Source organism: Pteronotus mesoamericanus, unplaced genomic scaffold, assembly GCF_021234165.1.
Source record: "Pteronotus mesoamericanus isolate MK-2021 breed Mesoamerican mustached bat unplaced genomic scaffold, CSHL_Meso_final contig_90, whole genome shotgun sequence".
Taxonomy (NCBI): Eukaryota; Metazoa; Chordata; class Mammalia; order Chiroptera; family Mormoopidae; genus Pteronotus; species Pteronotus mesoamericanus.
In genome coordinates this window covers 22154707-22179706 of record NW_026555277.1, presented here as the reverse complement: position 1 = coordinate 22179706, position 25000 = coordinate 22154707, and the positions used below count along the sequence as shown (strand labels likewise).

The 25000-nt window shown below is 34.0% G+C and overlaps 1 protein-coding gene across 1 annotated transcript in view; it reads right to left on the bottom strand.

Moving 5' to 3' along the window:
- Positions 1-3071: 3071 nt before the first annotated feature.
- Positions 3072-25000, bottom strand: part of HYCC2 (hyccin PI4KA lipid kinase complex subunit 2) — a 60560-nt gene continuing 38631 nt past the window's right edge. Inside the window, exons 9-14 of the mRNA XM_054585849.1 lie at positions 21601-21696; positions 21237-21353; positions 18465-18552; positions 16001-16160; positions 15087-15254; positions 3072-10706 (exon numbers count right to left, since the gene is read on the bottom strand). Of these exons, the coding sequence (XP_054441824.1) occupies positions 10105-10706; positions 15087-15254; positions 16001-16160; positions 18465-18552; positions 21237-21353; positions 21601-21696 (1231 nt within the window). The 3' untranslated portion in view covers positions 3072-10104. The remainder of the gene's footprint in view (positions 10707-15086; positions 15255-16000; positions 16161-18464; positions 18553-21236; positions 21354-21600; positions 21697-25000) is intronic.

Below are 25000 nucleotides of genomic sequence, written 5' to 3'. Positions count from 1 at the left end.
TTAGAGAGGAAAAGGTTTATTTGTTGTTCCGCTCATTTATGCATTCATTGGTTGATTCTCGTATGTGCCCTGACTGGGCATTGGACCTGCACCCTTGGTAGTAGGGTGACATTCTAACAATATTAGCTACCTGGCCATGGCTTCTCCAGGATTTTCTTCTACCAGAGGCCCTCATATAGCGCACATGAGTTAGTGAAAGATTTGGTAAAGTAAGCCTTCAAAAATGTACAGACACTAATTCAAGTTCTGAGAAACTAGTTTTAAAATATAATCTTTAATACAGGTTTTTGTGTGCATTAAAAGCCCTGATTATAACAATTGTTTTTTTAAATTTCAAAGAATCTTGATATGATTATTATAGTTTACTCAAAAAAACACAAACACATTCAATCACCTGGCTCTACCTCCAAACTCTAACAGCTGTTAATAAATTATCTATAGATTTCTTAAAATCTTGTAATTATTTTACTTTAAGAAAATGGGGAAAGCCTATGTTTGGGGAATTCCTACTGAATATTGGAGAGAATGAAAAATCTTTTTGATCTTTTTGAATGATAGTTTTTAAGTTACATGATTCAAAACTTAAGACTGTACTAGTCAGCATGACCTAGCCATAAAAAAGTTTCCATTCCTAATGTGCATTAATCATTGCTCCTTAAGATAAAGTGCCAAAAGTGATTGGCCCATCCAGTGAGTTTTAGTTCAGTTCCACCCCTTTTTAATGTAACATCTTGAACAAAACAAGGACTGTTTCCTCGGATTATATCCATCCTATTTGGATTATGGCCAGGGCCAGGTTTAAAAATGACTCTTCTACCCTCTTCCATGTAGTTTTAAATAACATTAAATCATAAAATAATTGCAAGCCCAACAAAATTCTGATTTCCTCCCAAACTATCTGGAAGCTTTTTTCCTGGGGTGGTTAGGGCCAAGGACCTAGATAATATGTTTGCTTTATTTTGGGGGGCCTACTTTGCTTTATTATGGTCTAAACCAGCTTTTCTCTACTGAAGTTCCTCATATGAAGCAGAGCACAACTGTTTTCTCATTTCTCCCAAGAATAGTGCATAATTAAGATAGTACACAACTAGAACCATTGTGTATGCACAGGAGTTAATTTACAACTATGGATGTTTGGAGTATTAGGGCTTCTTTCGTGGGTTTAGTTTGTCTGTTAGCAATCTAACTCTACTGAGATCCAGTCCCCCTTCCTTCCTGTCCCTCACAGGAGCCTTGGACTTGTGGGAGTAGGGCAAATGTACTAACAGTTGAGAACAGTCAACACTGTGTGAAGCAGTATCTTCTGAGGTTAAATGCACAAATCCATGAGCCTGAATGGGTTCAGTTCCAGTTCTACCACTTACTAGCTCTGACCCTAGACAGATGCACTTTCCTTTTCTTATAAAATAATAGTACTTATTGGATATTGTTGTATTAATTGTTGAAGTATTTCTTTAAAGTGTTTAGAACAGTGCCTGGCACACTCTAGCACCCAATAAATATTATTGTCTAATTCACATGGAAAAAAAAAAATCTTTGGACCATAAAATATGGTGACCTGGACCAGAGCTGTATGTGTGCAGAGGAATATCTTATTAATATTCACTATCTTATTATAATATCTTAGTGATTTTTCCTTTTGTACTTTATATTTTCTAAGGTTTTCAAAATGAAACCAGTATTACATTTTTTTTATTTATTGGTTTTAGAGAGGAAAGGAGAGAGATCTATTTGTTGCTCCACTTATGCACTCACTGATTGATTGATTCTTGTATGTGCCCTGACCAGGAATTGAATCTGCAACTTTGGCATATCAGGGCAATGCACTAACCTAGTGAACTATCCAGCCAGGGCCCATTACATTTTTAATAAAAAGAAAAATCCTGAACTATCAACTGGTGAATTGTATCTTTCCTAACTGATGCAGATCCAGCGCCAAGGAGGAAAAAAACAGACTTGGTGAGTTGGGTACTACCATCCTCTTCAGGAGCTGCTAATCCATAACAGATATAAAGAAACCTAATGTGCTCTAGCTGGTATGGTTCACTTGGTTGGGTGTCATCCCACAGACTAAAAGGTCAAGAAGGATTCAGTTCCTGGTCAGGGGACATGCCCGGGTCATGGTTCGGTTCCCAGTCAGGGTGTGTGCCAAGAAGCAATCAAACAATGCTTCTCTCCCTTTCTTTCTCCCTCCCTTCCCCTCTCTCTCGAATCATTAAAAAAAAAGAAAAAGAAAAAGAAAAAAAAAGAAAGAAAAGAAACCTAATATGCTTTGTATTGCTTGACTCTGAATAAAAGAGAGAACAAAGCCTTGGTCTGTAAGTAAGAATAATAGTCATAGGGAAACAACAACAAAAGAGACTTTTCCAGGAAGTGCTTAAAAGGGAAAGGAAAAGAGCGTCTGGGGTTCAGCCTGTCATTACATCCATTTTCCAAGGGAAGGCTAAAGTGTACATTAGAAAACACAATGTGGGGAAGATGAAGTTTAATAATGAGAGGAAACAGGTACTTTCAAAATACACTGCTGAAGAGAGTATGTGGTACTATAATGACGGTTCTTTATAAGGACTGACAGAAGAAAATTTTCTAACATTTCATAACATAAATGTGTACTAGACACAGTTGTGCTTCACATGCAAACCTCATTTGTTTCATCTTAATACATGAAAATCAAATACTTAATCTTGTCTCTGCAATCAGCTACTTTTAACAGAGATAAAATTTGAATCTCAATAACATACAGAAATGCATGGCAATATTTTATGTATTAATTTTACATCTGCCTTTATGTTTATTCCTAATTAGTTTATGGTGCTAAATGTAGTTTTATATATTGCCTTAACAATTTTATAAACTACCTTAATTTAATAGAGTGTTATGTGAATAAAAGGTTCAGCCATAAATAAAATAAATAGCTTTGAAAAAAATGTATTAAAAATGCAATGAAGATCATTTTAAGGTCTGAAATTTAGGTAAGATATAAAATCAACTCGGAAATCCAGTCAAAAGCCAAATAAAGCTATATTTTTATACTGTACAAAAGAAAATTTACATTTTTAATGTAACTACATACAACTAGGGAAAAATTACACATCTCTCAAGAAACACAATATTTAACATCTTAGATATGTTTCTGCATTGCAGACTGATATTGAATTTTATACATCTTTATTTACAATACCTTAAAATATTTTTTCATCTCTGGAAGATATTTACAGGTCAACAGTGACTACATTTCACATTTCAACAATCAACAGTATTAACCAGTTCCGTAAGACAGTTAAGATAATGGCTTACATGCACCAATAAATAGGATCTTAAATGTGCGTTTTGTTTTCTTCAGCTCTGAAAAAAAAAATGAAGGTTTTCACTAGTCCTAGGTTGAAAGGACACCAGTCAATAAAGATCATATTTTCTTCATGCCTATTATATTTAAATTTTCACCAGCACTATTCTCTGAATACTTGGGAAGTTTATACCAAAATATGTTGATGCTGGTTTAAAAAAAGAGAGCGCTGATCTATACATTCCATATCCTTTTATGGAGCAAACATATGAAAGTGGGTTATTTCCTTTTTACTTGTCCATTTTGACAGGGATCAGACTACATAATGCTCAAGTAGTAAAAACTTCAGAAATTGTAGCACAGGAGAGCCAAATTATTGGGGAAAATCATCTTTGCACCATAAACACTTTTGTTTCACTTAACCACTTAAACTGAATGTAAAGCCAGAATAATTTTTTGAATAAGAATAAAAAAAGTTTTCACTGTAAAGCAGTTGATGTACTTATTACAAATATTTTAAACACAAGGAGCATTCAGAATTATCTCTCAATTCAGTTTGGATGATAGAACCCACAAACCTACATTAGCACTTACTAGAAAGCCAATCTTCTCTTTCTAAGAGAGTTGATTGATACATTCATTACTTTTTAACTAGCATCTGATAGGAAAAAAATAATACATAGAACTTGTTTGGAACATCAGTTAATATACAATTACATTTCATATTTTCCAAAAAAATCATTATTTAATAGTTTAAGTAAATCTTTTAGTTCTCACTGGCCTATATATTAAAAAAGAGTATTTTAGTTTTCCATAACCCAATCATATTTTTCTGCAAAGGAAAAATACATGCAGAGTGATCATGTACATATATTATACCATTATATATGTACATTAAACCATAGACCATAATGGTATATTAAACATACCATTCTAGCCCATATCATACTAGATATAACTGCCACTGCCCATTTGAAAAGGGGCATCTCCATAACTTCCCGCTCAACTTTACTTTTAAAAAGTCACAATGTCATACAGTATACTAATTTTAGGAACTTGCTCCCTTTTTTATTCAATACTGATGAAAAGGATCCTTAATTTGAGTTAAGGAGACATGAAAATGTGCCACAGCAATAATATTTTGACTTAACTTTTAACTGGTACTTTTGCTGGAAGTGTAAATGTTGACATTTTACTAACATATAGGAAAACCTCAAATGGAATCTTGTAGGTACTGTATTATCTATGTTCCAGATCAAAGAATATTTTAATACCTATTTTCCTTAGGGCTAGAAAGCCATCCTTCATGTTAAAATAGCCTCATTTCTTAACAGTTAGGTACTTTAAAAATTGTATTTGGTTGAAACATTTTCTTTGGTAAATGTTGTTATCAACGAAAATGTAAAGAATTTTCTTTGATATAATTAACACTACGCGGTTGACACTCAAATACAGCAAACCAGATTGATATCAATTCTGTGGTTGGGGAATGGGCTGTCCAATTAAGTTTACTTCTCTGAAAATAAAGAGTTCTCAATTTTACCTACTTCCAGATACATAATTATTTTTAAAAAAAAGACTCATTTATACTTTAAGCCACACCTAATTATAACTTTTGGTTAAAACCTATGTGAAACATAACAATATAGTAGCAGACATTTGGATGTATCTTAGTTTGTAAACAGTTTCTCAAAATCCAGAAGCAGAACACAGAACCTGCATTTCTGCACTATGTTGCCAGGTATTTCACATCATTCCTAGCTTTCTGCTAACTTTTATCCTGAACTGTCTGTCTTGCATAAAATTCTCATGTGACCAATAGCGAAGAGATCGAAGTTACCAAAATTTTGTGATTTTATGGTTAAATTTATAAGAAATGTGCCTACATGGGCAGGAGATGTTTAGGTGATAATGACTCCTCTAATTCTCATGGCTTGGGATCACCACACAAACTTCTGGCACTGTCAACAATCTAGTACAGAGTAAGTACACATTGGATGATTCCATGAATAGTATTTTCTATGTATGTTCAGTGCCAGTATGATATACCCATGAGAGACATAACACAGGTAATACCTAAAATTTATGTCTTCTATTAATCAACAAAAACACCTTGGCAATGGAAAACTGTACCAATCTAGTAGCGCATTATGATTTTAATTGCACTGTTAATAATTTTACACTGCATTCCATCTTATCATCTGGCAAATATGCTAATATTTAGAGTTTCAGTTGTCAATAATATCTAGTTGTTTTTCAAACAACTTGTTTCTAAAAAGCACTTTAGAAAAACTTAAAGTATTACAAATAAAGGTCTCAACTGACAATCAATCAACTTGAAAGATAAAAAATACCATGTTCAGACTGTTTAACATAGCCATAGTATAGAAAAGTTGTTCTAAAATTCTAAAGATTTCCAACCACTGGCATGACCTATTAAACATTTTTTAAACTGAAAAACAAACATGTAACTGAAATCCTGATTTTAAAAAAACATAGACCAAAACTTACTTTGTAATCCAAGGTCAGAGATGGAGGGATCCTCCTTGCCAGTGTTTGTATAAATAGTGTGCTACCTTCAGAGACACATACTAATTTTTTTTTATTTACAAATGAACATGCAAAGCATTAAATGAGACAAGTGATTGTCAAACAACTAAAGTACTCAAAAATGGACCCATAACAAACCTCACAAAGTGAGGTAGGAAGAACACCCTACTTCATTAAAATATTCACAAATATAGTGCAAACAAACCAATCTGAAAAGTTATTTTCAGTATTCCAGTGTCTAATAAACAATTATGATTAATTTAAAGCTACTAAGTGGAATTTGAGAATATAGGTTGGAAATATTGAGCTTATATAGCTGAAACTACCACATTTAAGATATTTTATATGGTATATACACTCTGAATAACATGATGGTCACCATTCCATTATGAATCATAAACTTCGCACTACAAACCTTTTTTAACCATATAAGGAAATGTTACTTTTATCTATTTGCTCTAAGCACAATCTTTTGACATTAGACATGAATGGAATCGAGTTTAATCTTTACTTTGCAGTACTCCATTGTGCAATACAATTGACTTGCTATCTAGGTGACTGTGAAAGTTGGCTGATTCAAAAACTACTTTAAAATAGGTAAAAACACTGATTGAAGCCATTTCATTGGGTTCATTTTTGCATTTAAATAAATCCCCAGCAATATAATCAACTATAAAATGGCAGCATATACTGTTATGTGGCAGAAAATAGTAAGGCATAAATTAGAATAAGAAAAATTTATCTATCCTTATATCTATGGTATAGATACCTACATTTCCAACACTTCCCCATCTATGTTTAATACTCTACATTTTTCTGGATTTAATACTTTCCTTAATGTGCTATATTCACCAGCTACTAGTCCAAAACTGTACAGAAACTGCAGAAATGGAGTGTTACGTAACACATTTACCATAGTACAAGTGAAGGGAGGCAGTAGGGTGCTAGTATGCATTTGACAGGAGACAGGAGTTTTATTCTGGCTCTGCTTCTTAGTTATGTCAACTTGATTATGTCACAATCTTTTTGAGCCTCAGTTTCCTGAGGATGGATATGGGGGTAGGGGGAGTCAGTGTTAAGAGAATATGGATATGATCTCTAGTGTCTCTGCTAGCTCAAAAATTCTGACACTATTATAAATAGGCACAGAAGAGTAATTAGGAGAAAAGGGGTCAGGATTTCAAGTTACAACCACCCCTCCAGCTTCTAAAGTATTTTTTATTTAGAAATCTTACTTCTAAGTTAGCTTTTCACTTTAGATTTTAGTTTGCCTTTTAGTAACATGACTTCAAATTAATGTCATAGAGAAGAGTTCCCAAAACCTTCAGATATTTCTTGAGCCAGCCTAGTATACATAGCATCAAACTATTTTATTATAGAAAACAAGTATTTTCTCCCTAACTAGCTTTTCCATAGAGAAAAAACCTTTTTTAAAAAAAAACAAAGAAAGGAAGTATAAAACAAATGGATGTTAATTGATAGAGTATGAATATTGCTGGCATATTTTGAAGAAGTATTGTATATCTGAGAAGTGTTTTTGATTAAATCCAATAAATAATGCAAATGAATATCAAAACTCTTACAAAATTTGACTTATGGTTTGTTTAACCAACTCATTCCATTTAAACAGTATCTTGCACAGGAACTCTGTTGTAAAATCCTGAATGCAAAGTTTGAACTAAATGAAATGTTTCTTCATTGGGGCCAAATCATATCTCTTAAAAGAATGAAACGCAAATGTTAAAGGCAATGCAACATTAATGGGTTATGTATGTGTAGAAAATATATACATTTACATACAGATAAATGAAATCCTCTAAGTTGAAAGTTTTCAAAACCAACTTTTCAGGTATAAGATTTCTAACAAACCAAAGGGAGATCTTACAATATTTATTACAGCTTTTGCTGTAATTTGATATTATTTGTGTTTTTTGTGCTTTAATTAAAACTTACTAGATACCAATAAATGCACAACTTGCTGAATTAAAAACAGTCCTTCAGCCTCCTAAATCAATTGGGCATTTCTGCCATAAAAGTGACTGACCTCCAGCCATGGCTAAGATCTCACTCCCTGGTAAGTAAAATGCTCATTTCCTTTCATACTTAAACTTTGCTTTCCTTACTATGTTGCAGATCTTTACAGTTTACAGAACTTCATTTTGTCTACTTTTAAATTCATTTATCTGACATCTCTTAGTTAAATTAGAAGGGATACCTAAAATATGTCTTTGTGATATATACATATACACACCATACACACACACACACACACACACACACACACACACACACACACACACAAATCAATAAAGCTCTCTCAACTTTTAGCTCTACGCTGGACTTTGGCAATTTTGTAGACACTAGTTTAGGTTCTAGTTTTCCATTTTAATATGAGCTGAAAAAATGTTACAGACCACCTATTTCAAACAAGCATCTCATTGTTCTTATAAAGATTCTAAATCCGTTAAAAAACAAACAAAACAAACAAAAAAGCCTCTTACAAATGAAAAAGGGGGAGATTCATAGGTGTGCAAAAATGAGGCATTTTTTATTTTATTTATCAAAGTCTATTGTAATTTTAATCGGTAGAGATGATATTTTAAACTTTGTTAATTAGAATACTTGCTTTCTATAAATTCAGTGTATTTTTCTTTTGCAATAATAAAATTAAAATGTCTTAATGTACAAAGCATTAATAATAATTCTGATGTAACCTGTGGAAGGATAACGCATAGCAGTTCAAGTCACAGTATACTGATTTTCAAAAACCAATATATTCTTTTCTGTTTCAATCAAGCATTAGAACCTGAGACCCAGAAAAGGTCACAATGAAATCTTAACCAACCAAGTCAGAATTTTTTTTAACCAATAATGCATTTTTGTAGCACAGTTACCAAATGCTACTTTACATACATTCAACATTTACCTTACTGGCATGATTTCAAAGTTTTATAAAAATGAGAAACTTTTGCAGATATGTGATTAGAAGGTACACAAATTGCATTACATTAAACACAAAGGCAGTGTAGTCCTTGTAGGAGAAATCAAGTCAGTACCCCCTGGTAGAAATGTTCTATAAAAATGTGTCACATTGAAGCGTCAGTGTTTTCAGCCAATTATCTGTCCCTGATGTATTTCCTTGGAGAATATAATATATCAGGACTTCGGGTTTCTTAATCCAAAACATCTGACTGAACTTAGGTACATCTAGAAAGCAGCTGAAAGGGTTTCTCCAATAGTCTGACATCACAGAAAGTAGGTCGAGAAATCCCTCTCTTTACCTGAAGACGTACTTGTTCTACTTCAGTCATCATCAACTCACAAAGGAAAAGAAAGAAAACCAATCAAACCTTCCCCTCACATACACAATCCCGCACAAGCTAAACAAAAACCACCCCTCCCTCCACAAAACCCCAGCACCAAAGTGTCAGTCATTCCTGGAAAATAGAACATGCCCCTTGGATTCTCTGATTTGTTAGTTATTCAAACTTTAAGGACAGAAATGACCTTATGTCCTTGTAGGGAAGAGGGAAGACATGTTAATGACTATAGAGCCATTGAGAAAGTGCATCATCAGTTACACAATCAACTTAGAGCCCTGCGCTCCAGTGGAGGCAGTCACGACTTGATTTAAATGCCTCAGTAACTAAACGCTTGTGTCCTCAAGATAAAGGAGATGGGAGAAAAAGAGCCACTCTCATTTTAATGAAAAAGTGCAGCAGTCTATCACCTTTCCCCATGCTTCTCAAGAAAATGATTGCACAGACACAGAGAAGTCCAAAGTCATAGCAGAATCTCTGAGGCACTCCTGGTTAAGAGAGAAAAAAATATGACCCAGTAATCATAGTTTACAGATTATGAGAACAAACCCGTTTTTTTCTTTTTTTAAGAAAGCTAAAGAATCATTTCATAGGGATCATATACACCATTTCCTCTAACGTATCCTCAGTCTCACAGTGTTGAAATGGGACCGATCAGCCTACAATGGATTGCACATCACCCACGGAGAAAGAAAGGCATGGAAAATGCAAACATTTTATACTGCTTCACAAACACATTTACAAGGATTAGGTGAAGAGAAGATATAGGAAAGAGGGGAAAGAAAACCTTATTGCTGTTTCCATACAAAATACAGTATGAACATACCTAAACTAAATCAATTCTGATTACAATGACCAATATTTTCACAATGTGGGATGAAGTTTCTTCTTGCACAATGAAATGTTCAGTTTAAAAGGTTAGCAGAAAGGTAAAAGAGGATGTCAAAACTACACCTGGGATATTAGCTGCATATTAAAACTTGGGGATCGAGACTGCTTGGTTAAGGGAGCTCCTGGGCTGAGGAGCTCTTTACCTTCTCCAGCTTGACCTAGCCGGTCTTCCTGTAGACTGATAGTCGAGTATCGATTAGCACTGTTAGCTGCTAAATTAGTAACTCCCTCAGTGCCAACCCCAATGCTGGTACTTGCTTGACTGCCATTTACATAGTCAAATGATTTACTTGAGGAAGCACTGGCTGTCCGAATTAAACTTAAACTATTGGTTTTTGGCACCACCTGGCCAGCAGGCAGACTCAGGTGTTTCTTCATCGGTGTCAGCTCAACTGAATCTACACTAAGATCAGTAGGTTGCTGTACATACTGTCTGCGAACTACTGAATCTCGAGGGCTCTCATTGGATTTGATGACAGAGGTTGTTTCTTTATCCTTGACTGAACGCCCAGTTGCTGCTTTCTTTAAGCTTCCCCTCTGAGAAGAAGAGGACGGTTTGGTCCCAATCGGCTGACTGCTGAGAGAAGCCCCTGATGAAAATCCTTCATCTGCATCATTCAGGTTTACTGACTCCTCTCCTCCATTTACACCTTCAGCACCTAAAAAACAAATCAGAAAGACTCAGCAATACCTAAATTAAATAAGCAGTAGCTCTGAATAACAACTCAACTGACTACCTCTTGGGTAATGTTTACAATAGGTTGGCAATGGCTTTGCTATCAACACTTCCCCTAAATAATTTAAGGGAAGAAACCTTAATCTACACAGAATTCTAATGTTATCTGTTCTGTTTATTTAGCTTTAATTAGTCCAGTTTTTATAAAACTATCCACAAATTAACTTAATATACTATCAGCATTTAGGAATATAAAACAATTTTAGGTAAAATACAACATTTTGTCATCATAAATCTTTATATACACTCATATCAATTTGAGGTGACCGTATCTATTGAAAAAAACAAGATTTTTTCCTCCTATCTTTCTTAACCCACCATAAAATAGACATCCTTCTAATTTCAGTCACCCAGAATAATACCAAAACATGTATCCCTAAAATGCCAAGTCCTTTTTAACTGCAATAAAAATTGGTATTTCTTCAACGGCTAACTGCTTCTAAATGGCAGTCAAGCAAGTACCAGCACTGGGGTTGGCACTGAGGGAGTTACTAATTTAGCAGCTAACAGTGCTAATCGATACTCGACTATCAGTCTACAGGAACTAATAAACTTTAACATGGAACTAATAAAGTTTCTAATCCTAGAATAAAAAAATCTTTACATTGTTTCAAGTTACTTCCTAGTTGTATCTTGTCTTATGGACATATCTACTTACTGGTTTCCATATTTTCTTAATCAATTAATGTGAAGAAAATACTTGATTATCAGAGGGCAAGCTAGGAACCAGCAGGAATATTTAAAGAGGGTTTTTACTTTCTACATTATGTATTTCTGTAATATTTAAAATTTCATTTGTGATATATAATTTTCATAATCACAAAATACTGTAGTGCCCAATTATATTTTATGAGGAAACTGCAGTCAACAAAAGTGAGTTCTTTTCTTGGGATTTTCTCAGAAGGGGAGAAGCACATATAATGCACTTAGCTTGGGGTTTCCAGAAAGCCCAATTCTTTACTGAAAGTATGAACAACACTCTCTTAGAAAATAGTATATTTGCTTCTTTCAAAAACTGATAGCAGTTTGCTACATCATTAAGTATGCTTATCAAACTGTGAGAAGTTAATCTGAGTCTACATACAAATAGCAATATTATAGTTAAAACATTAGGGAAGAACTATAAACAAATACTACCTTGAGATGGGGATACCTAAATTATACATGAAATATTTAAACACAATCTTTACTTAACATAGTACCTTAAAAAATAAAAATATTTTCTGAATTTTATTTTCTCATAGGGATTACTTATTTCCTTCCTTCAGAAGAAAAATGAAATAAGCTATCCTTAAAGCAAAGGGCACGTTGTTATTTTTATCCAGCAGTTTAACAATCTTTAATCACCATGCAAAGCCATATGAAAATGTGGCTGACACCACGTCTCTCAACCCCTTGTTCAAAAGAGTAGTATATAATGTATCTCAAATAAAAAATTTAAATTATATTCATATGATATCACTGTAGCAATCTACTTAGAATTAGTATAAACAACTCCCAAATGCCCAGGAAAGGATAGTTACCGGTTCAGAATTGATATCAATAATAAAAAACCAGGAGTTAATAGAAATGTATTTTTGGGTATACATATAATTAGGAAAGGTGACTGAGAGACTTAGTGCTAGCTTCTGAATTTTGCCACATGCAGATCTGATGCACAAGCAACATGGCCATAAAAGAGATGATAGTAACATAAAAGCCACCATGCAAGAGAATCTACAGGTATTTTATACACTAACAATGCTTTTTCCAAATAGTAGAACACTGACTATACTTTAATCACAGGCATCCTCAGTTTAGTAATTTTAAATCCAGTTTTAAAAGTCACAAATAAAATGTTACTTGACAATTAGGATAAAGGTAGGTGATGGGCTCATATTCCCTTCAATTTCAACATACAATAAATATACTTTTAATTGTAAAACAATTTAAAACCACATACTAAAAAACATATTTTCTTTTTTTTAACGTTCAATGATTAATGTTTATCCAAAGCTCCAGCAGACTTCATAATTACCAAAACTTTACATAGGTTTTAGTAATGTCCTTCCTTCTGTTTAAAAAAAAAAAAACTTTAAAGAACAAAAGGTAACTGTGCCTCACAACTTTTTTCCTTTTTAACTTTCTCCGTGGGTGATAACAACACAACTAGTGGTCCAAAGAAGACAACCAAAAAGGATTTTTAATGAACCTTTCCATTCATGTCTGTCTCTCCTTATAGATTTAGCTTCTACTGGTACTGATTTAAAACTACAATTCATTTAGATTAAAAGGCAAAATAATTTTTGAGAAATTTCAAACACAATGAAGAAGCTCATTCCTCTTTACTTGTGGCTAGACTCCACCCTCATAAACTGAAATTTTCTACAAGTGATAGGAGATATTTAAACAGAATATTTTAATATTTAAAAGGAACTACCATTTTGGTTCCTTTCTCAAAGTGTATGACTTTTGATGAATTAGAAGAAATGTTTCAACCTTATTCCATACTTTCTAGAATATCATCAAGTGTTAATATAGCACAATTGCATTTAGCACAAATACTCGCCAACAATCTAAAAAAGGTAAGACATGCGTATTAAGTGGCTCATTTAGTCATCTGGAATGTTGAGAAACACCTGAAACCTATACAGGGTACAGCAGAAGGAACCCCTGCTTGAGTGTGGATGGTAGAGTATTATAGGGGTGTAATAATTTATAGTTTCAATTTGAACATTTCACCTAAAATGTCATATGGTGTGCTTGAGTATGATATTGTTATGTTATAGAATTGCATGCTTATGGTTTTGTAATAAAAAAGGGGTGTTATTTGTGCTGGTCCCTGTATAACTTTATTATCCAATATCACTCCAATAAATTCAATAAAAAAAAAGAATGTTAAGAAATAGGATGTTCAATTTACATCAATTCTGGGTTCAACATCTATTCATATACTTATTTTTAATGCCTTTATATAAGATAAAACTGGCCCCTAGAGAAAACAAAGAGATACAGAAAAAATGAAAAGGGACGGCTGCATTTTTCACAGGATCACTGTAAAACAGCGCCAACTGTTCGGGTCCCTAGATCATGCACATGCAACACCGGTAAAGGAAGTAAGGTCAATATGGGCAAATGGGAAAGGGAACATAAGGTTGATTTACAACAGATTCTTACTGAGCATGCTCAAATTTTTAATGCACCAAAGAGCAAGAAACCTCCTTAAGATGGAAGTAACTGCTTCATGTATGTTTGGTCTTTAAAATAATTAAAAATATTACCCTATTTTAAAACTACTTGCTATATTTCATAAATAAGTGTAAAGGTTCCACAATAGCAATACATTTAATAATGAAAAAAATGCTTAAGCTACCGTTCCCTCTTTCAGAAAGTCAACTCCTACGGCATCACATGTAAAGCAGCAAATCAATACTTTCCTATAAGAAAGGAGTGTTTTCTTACAGATGGGGTGGTGGCGGTGGTGGTGGCGGCGGCAGTGGCGGTGGTGGTGGCAGTGGGAGGGGATGGGGCAGTGGGGAGTTTAGGAGAGGGGGGATGACTCTTATTTTGAGATCCCTACATTGTAGAAACAAGAACCTATGGGATACCTGACCTCTAAATAATACATTTCAATGCTGTTTGGGAGCTATATAAGATAATCATTATTTACAGTAAATGATAAAATGGAGTATGCACCAGGCTAGTATATTCATAGAGGAAAGATGTAAGTAGTTCACTAGTTAGACCCAGGCAATTGACCTGCAGATTATAAAAAGCCAATCAACACTGGTTTTCTCTGTTAAAGAGGTAAGAAATTCTTGTTAATTGAAAACCCTGGGATTAGAGATAAACTGCTGGCTCCACCTTAGTCTCAAAGATAATGTATTAATATTTTAAAGTTCTCCTTGTTTTTAAAGAATAGGTTATTATATGGATTAAATCAACTTATATTGACTAATAAGGCTCATGTCCATTGGGTGCATTTTTCCTTTCCTAATGTTAAAATAAACATGCTCAGTAATGAGAAAATTCCAAGCATCTGCAGACCTTTCGGAGACAGGCCTCTGCCTTGTTAGTAGCCATGCCAAGCTATTTTTCGGTACACAGGGATGCAGACTCCAGGCCAGCACAAAGGGTAACTGAAGATTGTACTTGACCTGGCACTAGGCATATGGGGATTTGTGCTTTGCAAGGAGGAGCTAATATACTCTGGGGTAGTAGAAACACACACTAGAATGGAAAGATGTTCTGCTTGGAGTTAGAGAGCCAGGATCCTTCTCCAGCAACTGCCTCACTGACTTCTGCCTCCTCATCTCTGTCCTACCCTCTGTTGTGGCTGCTGCTGAGTTGGGCTCCGGTGAGCCGTGCTCAGGGGTCCTGCGCACCAGCACCTCCCCCTCTTGCACACGTTTGATCCCTAGGTCAGTGGAGCCGTGTTGGATCGGGGAGCCAGGAATACTCGAGTCAGCCTCGTTTGAGAAGTCAAAGCCATCTGGGATTCAACATATAAAATTTTAGTGCTTTTATGCTCCTCTGTTCTTTTCTGAGCATTTTGACCCAGGCAGATAAGAGAATGTATATATGGATATGATATAAACACAAATGCTACTTATATAGTTACATGTGTGTGCACAGCATACACACACATAGGCAGCAGATGAACAATGTAAGGTCTGCAAATGAATAGGATAAAAAAATAGGGGTCATTAAAATGATAATTAATATCTCTTAGGCAAGACAGGTTGACTATTCAAATACCATATGACTATGAAATACTGCTGGATTCAGCACTTTTAAAAAAGGAAAAGCAAAGAGAAAAATCTAAAAAACACAATAACTGTTTCTTTTATTTTACGAATAGCCTGCATTATACCATTAGTTTGACTAGTTATACAATTTTCTCCCACAATGCTCATACATGCACCTTTTTTTCCCCATCATGGTAAGAGGCTTAAAGAAACTTCTTTCCTATTGTTATTATTAGTTCAAAAAAAAGACAAAAATTAACAATCTTATTTTCTGTTTTAACATTCACAGTGCATTCTAAATAACATCTATTTTATTAAAAATTGTATTAAATTTAGGCATTTAAACCACATTTCTAATGCTATTTTTTAAAGCTGAATAGTTTTACTTTAATTATAAAGAGTACTATAATAACATGTTCTAATATAGTCTATAAAAACAGTGATAAATTTACTTGCATCTGTGAGTGAGTTATACGGATTTTGTGCTCACCTTCTCTCCTCCATCTATGGCGACGGATGGAAGCTGTTGTAATTGCAGTCCGAGAAATCCTCGGCACTGTTGGAGTGACTTCTACCTTAAGTACTTTCTGGCCTTCTTGTGAAGAATCAGGAGCATCGAATGGTAATGAATTTTTCATGGCATTAGCAACCTAAAAGGATAATATAAAGCTGTTGTAATTGCAGTCCGAGAAATCCTCAGCACTGTTGGAGTGACTTCTACCTTAAGTACTTTCTGGCCTTCTTGTGAAGAATCAGGAGCATCGAATGGTAATGAATTTTTCATGGCATTAGCAACCTAAAAGGATAATATAAATCTATACATATTTACACCCTATATACAATTTATACTTATTCTACACTTCTTTATGCCCATGATTTTTTGAGTATGTATGTAAAACCTGTACTATAAAATATAAAAGTGCAATGTGTAAGAAATATTTCTTTATTATCCTGCACTCTTGTAGGCAGACTTTTCAAATGAGAATTTATTTTTAAAAACATCAGTCACCCTAGCAATTTCTTGAAGTTGTTGACTCTCAAAGAGAAAACACATTCTAAAGGAAAAAAAATTGTTTAACATTTGAACCCTGACATAAGAAAAATTATAATAAGTTTCGAATTCTTCAGATGATAAATAACACATAAAATCTAATCTGATAAAAAAGAATTAGCCTTTTCTCCACTTCTTTGTTTCCATTAAGAAAATTTCCCCAAATATGTCTGGCATTTTGTCCTATCACTTTTTGCCCTCCATCACTTTTGAGAGTAATTGTCATTGATTTGTGTTTCTAAATTGGGTAGTGCCAATCTAGCAGAGATCCAGAAGTAGAGTATTACCTTTCTCCCTCTTCCACTTGGATAAGGACAAGTGGAGTGCAGCAAGCCTCCTCTACCAACTCAAACATTCTCTCCAGGGGGCTGTTCCAAGGTCTAGATTGAGGGGTGGGGAGTAAGTCTTTCAATTGAGACATTATTAGTACTAAAGATGATGTTTGTTTCTCTCTTTGCCAACTATTTAATCTACTTATCATCTGGCTCTAGATGTGAATAGAGAAGAAAACTGTTGTTTATTAGGTTCCTCAGAGATCCCCAATAATAAAGAACTATATACCAGGCCTAGAGATTACTAATCTCTTTAACTATATTGGCTTGGAAATGCACCCTCTACTTAATTTATGAAATTGTTACAAAGATAAAGGTATGAATTTAAAGAGTCTCACAAATGCAAGGTATTATTATTATTATTTAAAAAATCTTGTTATCCATTTGTTTTAATGTAACCTTTAGAGTAAAATAAGAGATGATGACTTAGAAAAAAATGGAAATTTAAAACATAAAAAAAGATATAAAGAAAATGGCTTTTAAAAAGTATTATTTTAAAGTGATGCAAGTAAAAATAAGTGAACAATATTTTAAAAATCGCATTACAAAAATACTATACAAAGTTTAGAAAACAGAAAATTGCAAAGAAATGAAAATCATCCACAGTTGAATCACCTAGAAAAATTATTGGCCTTTTGTATGTTTCATCTGCCCCATCTAGATTTAAAAAATAGGTGTACATCGCTTTATCGCTTAATACAAACTAGCATCTTTCTTTAACATAAATTTTCAAACACAAAATTTCATCAAGCAAATATCATAAAACTTAATTATTCTTTGCTGTGGAACATCTAAACTGTTTTGATTCCTTTGAAATTAAAAATAACACTAATGCTGTGCTTACAACACATTTTAAAATTATTTAAAGTAGTTTTCTGGGATTTGTTGATAGACATGGGATAATGGGTCAAACAAAACAAATACATATTACAAAACTGCTTCTACAAAGGGTGGTGTTTACAGTTGCGTTATGCTGATACTGGTAACATGAAGGCCTTCCTTAGCCTACTATTAGATATTTACATTTGTTTTTAGATTGCTCATTTTATCTTTTGGAGATACATTTATTTTTTTGTGGCAGAGTATAAAATCTTTCATATAAACAAAATATTCATTGACTTTCTTGTCATGCTGGTTGGAAATATTTTATGCACTGCATATTAATTTTGTTTTTCAAACACTGATGGTTTTGAATTTAGATGTTTATGTGGTCAAAAAAAAAAAATCAACCATTTCTGGTGACTTGTTATTTCACTTAAGCTTAGAAAGTCCTTCTTCCTGTAGAAATTTGAGTAAATATTTATAACCTTTTCCTTTCTCTGTCCCTAAAAAACTTCAAAATACTTAATTCTTCAATTAATTTGAAGTTTACTTTAACTTACAGTAAAAGGAGAGAATCTAAACCAATTTTTGTCTTCACTCTAACAGTTAACCAACTGTTGCTATGGAATAAACCTTTTTCCTAAATGATTTGGATTGCCTCATATATTACATATTAATTTTTCTTTTTACCCACTTTTACCCTCAACAGGCATAGGTATGTTTAATAAAAAGTAAATATTTTCACTTACCAATAGTGGCTGAGAAAAGAGTTCTAGCTGAGCTCTATAAATGATATCATCAAGGACTTCCTGGCCAAGGTCCCACTGTCCATTATACCTAAGGAGAAGCAGACTGTTTACTACAGCAAGTATCTCTAATATTTAACAACAACCTTTTTATTGTTCCAAGTCCTACTACTGTCATTCTGAAACACGATTTTCAACATCAATTTTCACATCATTCCATTTCTAAACTAGCCCACTTTTAGTTTCAGGAACAAAATAAAGATTTCAGATATCAACATTTAAAAAAGTTTACAGATGTCTCTTCACATAAATTGGTTTTTATCGTGTGTTGATATTTAGGATACTCTGTTTATTGCATTCATGAAAACCTGGGTTATAAACTATATAGAGAGACACAGTTTTCCATAAAGAAAACCATGACAATTTCTAGTCTCCAATTTAATGACCACTTGTGTTATATTATGGTTGTTTTAAAAAACTAAAACGATTTTGATTTTGAAAAATTATATGCCAACAAACTGGACAACCTATAAGAAAGTGACAAATGCCTAGAAATATACAACCTACCAAGGCTGAATCATGAAGAAACAGAAAATCTGAGCAGACTGATTACTACAAGTAGGAGACTGAATCAGCAATCAAAAACCTCCCGATAAACAAAAGTCCAGGACCAGAGAGCTTTGTGGGTGAACATTACCAGACATTTAAATAATTAATACCAAACCTTCTTAAATTCTTCCAAAAACCAGAGAAAAAGGGAACACTTCCAAACTCATTTTATGAGGCCAGCATTAACCTGATACCAAAACCAGACAAGGACATTGCAAGTAAAGAAAACTACAGGCCAATATCCCTAATGAACATAGATGCAAAATTCCTCGCAAAAATATTAGCAAACCTAATTGAACAGTAGATTAAAAAGACCATAAACAATGATCAAATGGGTTTTAGCCCTGGGATGCAAGGATGGTTCAACACCTGCAATTCAATGAGAGACATCATATTAACAAAATGAAAGATAAAAATCGTATGATCTCAACAGATGCAAAAAAAATTTGACAAAATTTAACATCTATTCATGATAACAACTTTCAGCAAAGTGGATATAGAGGGAATATACCTCAACAAAATTAAGGCCTTATATGACAAGCCCATGGCTAACATCATACTCAACAGTGAAAAACTAAAGGCTTGTACTCTAGTCACTTTTATTCAACATAGTACTGGACAGTCCTTATAAGAGCAATTAGGCAAGCCCTGGCTGGTATGGCTCAGTTGGATTGAGTGTCAGCCTACAAAACAAAAGGTCAGTGGTTGGATTTCCAGACAGGGCATATGCCTGGGTTGTGAGACAAGTCCCCAGATGGGGAGTGTGAGAGGCAACTGATAGATGTTTCTCTCACACATGTTTTCCCCACTCTCTTTCTCCTTTCCTTCCTCTCTCCCTAAAAATAAATAAATAAAATCTTAAAAAAAGGAAAAAGGAAACCCTAAAGACACCACCAAAAAGCTGTTTGAACTAATAAACAAACTCAGGAAAATAGTAGGATATAAAATCAATATACAAAAATCAGTTGTGTTTCTTTACATTAATAACAAACTGTGAGAAAGAGGAATTAAGAAAACAGTCTCATTTACAATTACATAAAAAAAAAAATCAACAAACCCTAGGAATAAATTTAATCAAGGAGAAAGACTTGTACACTGTACCATTACAGTTTTTATATAAGATATTGATGAAAGAAACCGAGGAACACAAATAAATGCAAAGATATTCTATGCTCATGAACTGGAAAAATTACTATTGCTAATATTAATTAATTCTACTCAAAACAATCTAAGATTCCATGCAATCCATATCTAATTTGTGATTGTATTTTTCACAGAAATAGAACAATCCTAAAATTTGTATGGAACCACAAAAGACCCCAAACAGCCAAACAATCTAAGTGTCCACTGACAGTTAAATGGATAAAGACAGACAGACACACACACACACACACACACACACACACGCTTATTACTCAGCCATAAAAAAGAAAAAAAATCCTGCTATTTGTGACAACACAGATGGACTTTGAGGGCACTATGCTAAGAAAAATTAATCAGACCAAGAAAGCAAAAATACTGTATAATATAACTTATATGTGAAATCTATAACCACCACCACCACCACTACCACCAACCAAAACCAAAACCAAAAATATAAACCACCCTACCCCCCAAACTCATAGATACAGAGAATAGACTGGTGTTTGTAAAGGTGGAGGACGGGGATGGGGGTGTGTGGGTGGGTGAATGAGATAGGTGAAGGGGGAACAAAACATACAAACTTCCAGTTACAGGAGAAGTAAGTCCTGGGGATATGATGGACAGCTTAGTGATTATTATACTGTACTATATTGTGTATTTGAAAGTTCCAAAGAGCGTAAGTCTTAAAAGTTCTCAAGAAAAAAATGTTTGTAACTATGTGTAGTAATGGATGTTAACTAAACTTCAATTGATGTTGCCTTCTCACATTGATGTTTCTGTTTCTCTGTCCCTACCATCCTCTCTCTCTAAAATCATAAACATATCCTTGGGCGAGAATGTTTAAAAATAACAAAATAATTAAAATGAAAAAATATTGAAAAGTTCATATTAGAAAAATAAGATAATGGGTTCATCATGGAACAAAAAAATTCAGTATTGTGCAAGTGATAAGTAAAAAAAGAGAAATATTAGGTTTCCAAACATTAGGAAGAATGCTCCCAATTTCATAGTCTACCTACTTACATGGCATAATAAACCCCTGTGAGAAGCTGCACCATAAACTCGGGATCCAATACTATTCGACCACAGAGTTCTTTCCAGTGTTTTTCATGTTGCCGTGGAAATCCACTCACACAAACCCTAGGAAAATACAGTATTTATAATGTGTGATTTCCTGTTTCATTGAATCAGTTATTTTTGCTTTTATGAATTCCTCACACATTTACTGAATAGGTATGCGTAAGATGATAAAGATTCCTAGAGGAATGTAAGTTCCATGAGTTTAATTTACTGGTATGTCATCAGAAGTTATAACAGTGCCTACCATGCTCAATAAGTATTTGTCAAGTAAATAAATATGAAGGGTAATGATAATTATTATTCTCACCTGGAGCCCATCCGACAAAGCGATTGATAAGATGAAGCAGGCATATACACAATAGCAGAATTGTAACACAACATGAGAAAACTCAGGACTTCAAACCTAGAAAAAACAAAAACAAGGGGAAAGGATGATAAACAATTACTTCTACTAGAGATTCTAGTAAATAATTTCTTCACTGAATGGTTATAACAATGCCTTAATATTGACTTCCATGATTTCTCAAACTGATTACTACAGTCTCTTCCTCAATGCTTCCCATTTTCATTTTCCTTTTTAAAGGTCATACCTCTTGCTGCCATTTATATTTTCTTCCTCCAAAAATAAACCATCATGCTTGAACAGATGACTCTCCTATCTACATTAGTCCACTTTTCTATTGACTGAATGATGAAATCAAAACTCATCATGGCACACAAGGCCCTTTACAATCCACCCTCAACCTATCTCTCCAACCTTACCCTCCCTCCACTGCCTACCACCTACATACACTACACTACACCGATCTTCTACCACTCCACAAATATGCTATGACCTTTCATAGCAACTTGCTTCCATGCATGCTGTTCTTTCTTACTAGAATATACTTAGGAAACTCCTGCTAAGGTTTCAAGTCCTATCTCAAATTTTTACCTTAGACATAAAGCTGTTCTTAATTTCCCCAGCAAAGGAAACTACCATATTTTGCCGTGTATAATACTCAGTTTTTGCCCAAATTTGTGAGGGAAACATAAGGATGTGCATTATACATGGGTATAATGGTTACATGATATGGGCATAATAAGCCTGTGTATAAAGCACATGAAAACATGGGTGCACATTATACACAGCAAAATACAGTATTCCCATATCTTTGTAGCTCTAATATAACATCCCACTGAATCATAATTCTCTGTCTTTATCTGTTTTACCCATTTAGTAATAAACAACTTTAGGGTAGAGACCCTGATTTATTCATCTCTACTTCTAGTATTCAACACAGTGTCTAATACATTATGATATTATAATAAATACTTAATGAATGAATAAATAAATGATTTCCTAATATCTACAATGTCCAAGAAAGTGGCTCCTAAACCTGAATGCACATTATAGCTTTTTAAGGACCTTTTAGAAAAACACATCATTGTTTCTCAACCAGACTGACCCGTTAGAATCTCTGTGCGCTGAGCCCTAGGGAATTTGTGCTTCTAAAAAGCTTCCCATAGGTGGTAAAGAGTATGTTGAAACTCTTTGTAACATTTTTGAACATTTTTTGTAAGTCTGAAATTATTTCAAAAGGAAAAGCTAAAAACTGAGTTGAAAGTCTGACTCAGAAGCAGTCATGTTCAAGTCCCCTCTTCTCTGTATTGTTTGGTTTACTGAATATTTATTTTCTGAAATTTAAATTTTATTTGCTTAAGGGATAAAAGGGAAACTTCTACCTAGGAACCACCAGGCACAATTGTGGTCTGGGGTGGGAGTTGGAGAAGAAACGGACCATATTGAAAAAAAAAAAGGAATATTAAGTGAAACATACCTTACTGGAAATCAGGACCTCAAGCTCTCCTTCCCCACCTGGCCACCAGAGTGCTAGCAGCCAGCCCTCTAGTTAACAGACTACAAGAGTTTTCTCTAGGGAATGTGACCACCCTAAGAAGAAAGATTTAGAGATATGGACTTAGAAAGTTCCCCAACTGAATGGCCCAGGGAGCAGTGGTGAAGTTCATGGTCAACCAGCCCTATTAACGTGGTAAAAGCTTCTCAATTTTTAATCCTCTACTCTTAAATATAAGGAAGAGAAAAGATACTTGAGGAAATCCACTAACATGGAAATGAGATCAAAATTTAAAAAAAAAAAGAAAAAAAGTACAATGTGGAGGAAACATAATATACAAAGAGAAAAAACTCTGAGCAAAGCAAATTATCATTAATATTCTCAAAAAATACAAGAGATGTTTCCATACCAAAAAGGAAAAGAAAAAACCCAACAAAGCAAAACCATAATCTATTTTAGAAACTATTCAGAAAACAAGAAAAGTTTTTAGATATACAAAATATAATTGCAGAAATTAAAAACTCACAAAAAAGGACTGGTGAATGAAGTTGAGGATATAAATAAAGTAAAGCAGAAGGAAAAAGACATAGCATATAGGAGAGGAGAGACCACTCCAGGAGTTTCAACATCCAAATAATAAAAGCTCCAGAAGACAGATAATAAAAAACAACAACAGAGAGAATGGAGAGGCCAAACTAATTTAAAAAAATAATTCAAAAAAATTTCTTAGTCTCAAAAACATGAATTTCCAAATTAAGAGAGTCCACCTAGTGCTCAGCACAATGGAGGAAATAAACCCACCCCAAGTAATATCACAGTGTAATTTCAGAATACCAGGAACAAAGGAGGATCTATGGTACAACCAACAGTAAGTAGATCCACACATGGAAAAGATAAAGAATTTCCAGGATAAGAAGGAAGGAGATCCCAAGATAAGTGTATACCAGGCAAAGAGGGCAATACAGCCCAGTTTGGAGTAAGTGAAAAGACTCTAGGGGTCTCCTTTTCAGGAAAATAAAACTGAGAGAATGATCAATGTGAATGAAGACTTGAAAGGAGATTACAATAGTAGATAGAGATTTTGCAGGGATTGGATTACAAAGCTCTTTATAAACAAAGGAAAAAACCAATTTTTCCAAGGAAAATAAAAAAGGCATAAAGAAAAGGAAAAGTAACCAGTTAATCACAAAGCTCAGCACTGAATAGCTCTGAATGAACTGTGGTAATTCATAATGAGAAATCTGAAAAATAAATTCCCCACAATTACAACAAAACTACCTTGAAAATATAAGAGAATGAGAAAGGTAATGAGCTAAATCATTATCTTTCCTAAAAATACGTTAATAAATAATGTCTAACCGAAAAATTAAGAATCAGCAAGTTACTCAAAGATGTAGAGGTAAATATCAAGAGAGGCAATTGAAAGCAAGATTTTTTAACCTCAGCACTATTGTCATTTTAAGTTAGGTAAGTGATTGTTGTGGGGGGCTTACCAAGGCATTGTGGAATGTTGAGCAGCATCCCTGACCTCTACGCATGAGATACCTGTAGTAGCCCCTCCTCATTCCAACTGTGATAATCTAACAAGTCTCTAGACATTGCCAAATGTTCCTGGGGGCAAGGGTGGTGGGCACAGGTCTGCACTGGTTGAGAGCCCGTGTTGAAAGTCACTACTTTTGGGAAAGGAGAAATGGGAGGGGGAGTTGGAGAATGCAGTTTTTCCTAATAAACTGTGTATAACTAGTTCACATTTAACTTTGAAATATATGTGCGTGTATTCCTGATATAGCTGACTGTACAGAAAAACTAAAACATATGCAAAAACAAAACAAGAGCACAATGAGGTATCACTCTTTACTTAGGGGTAAG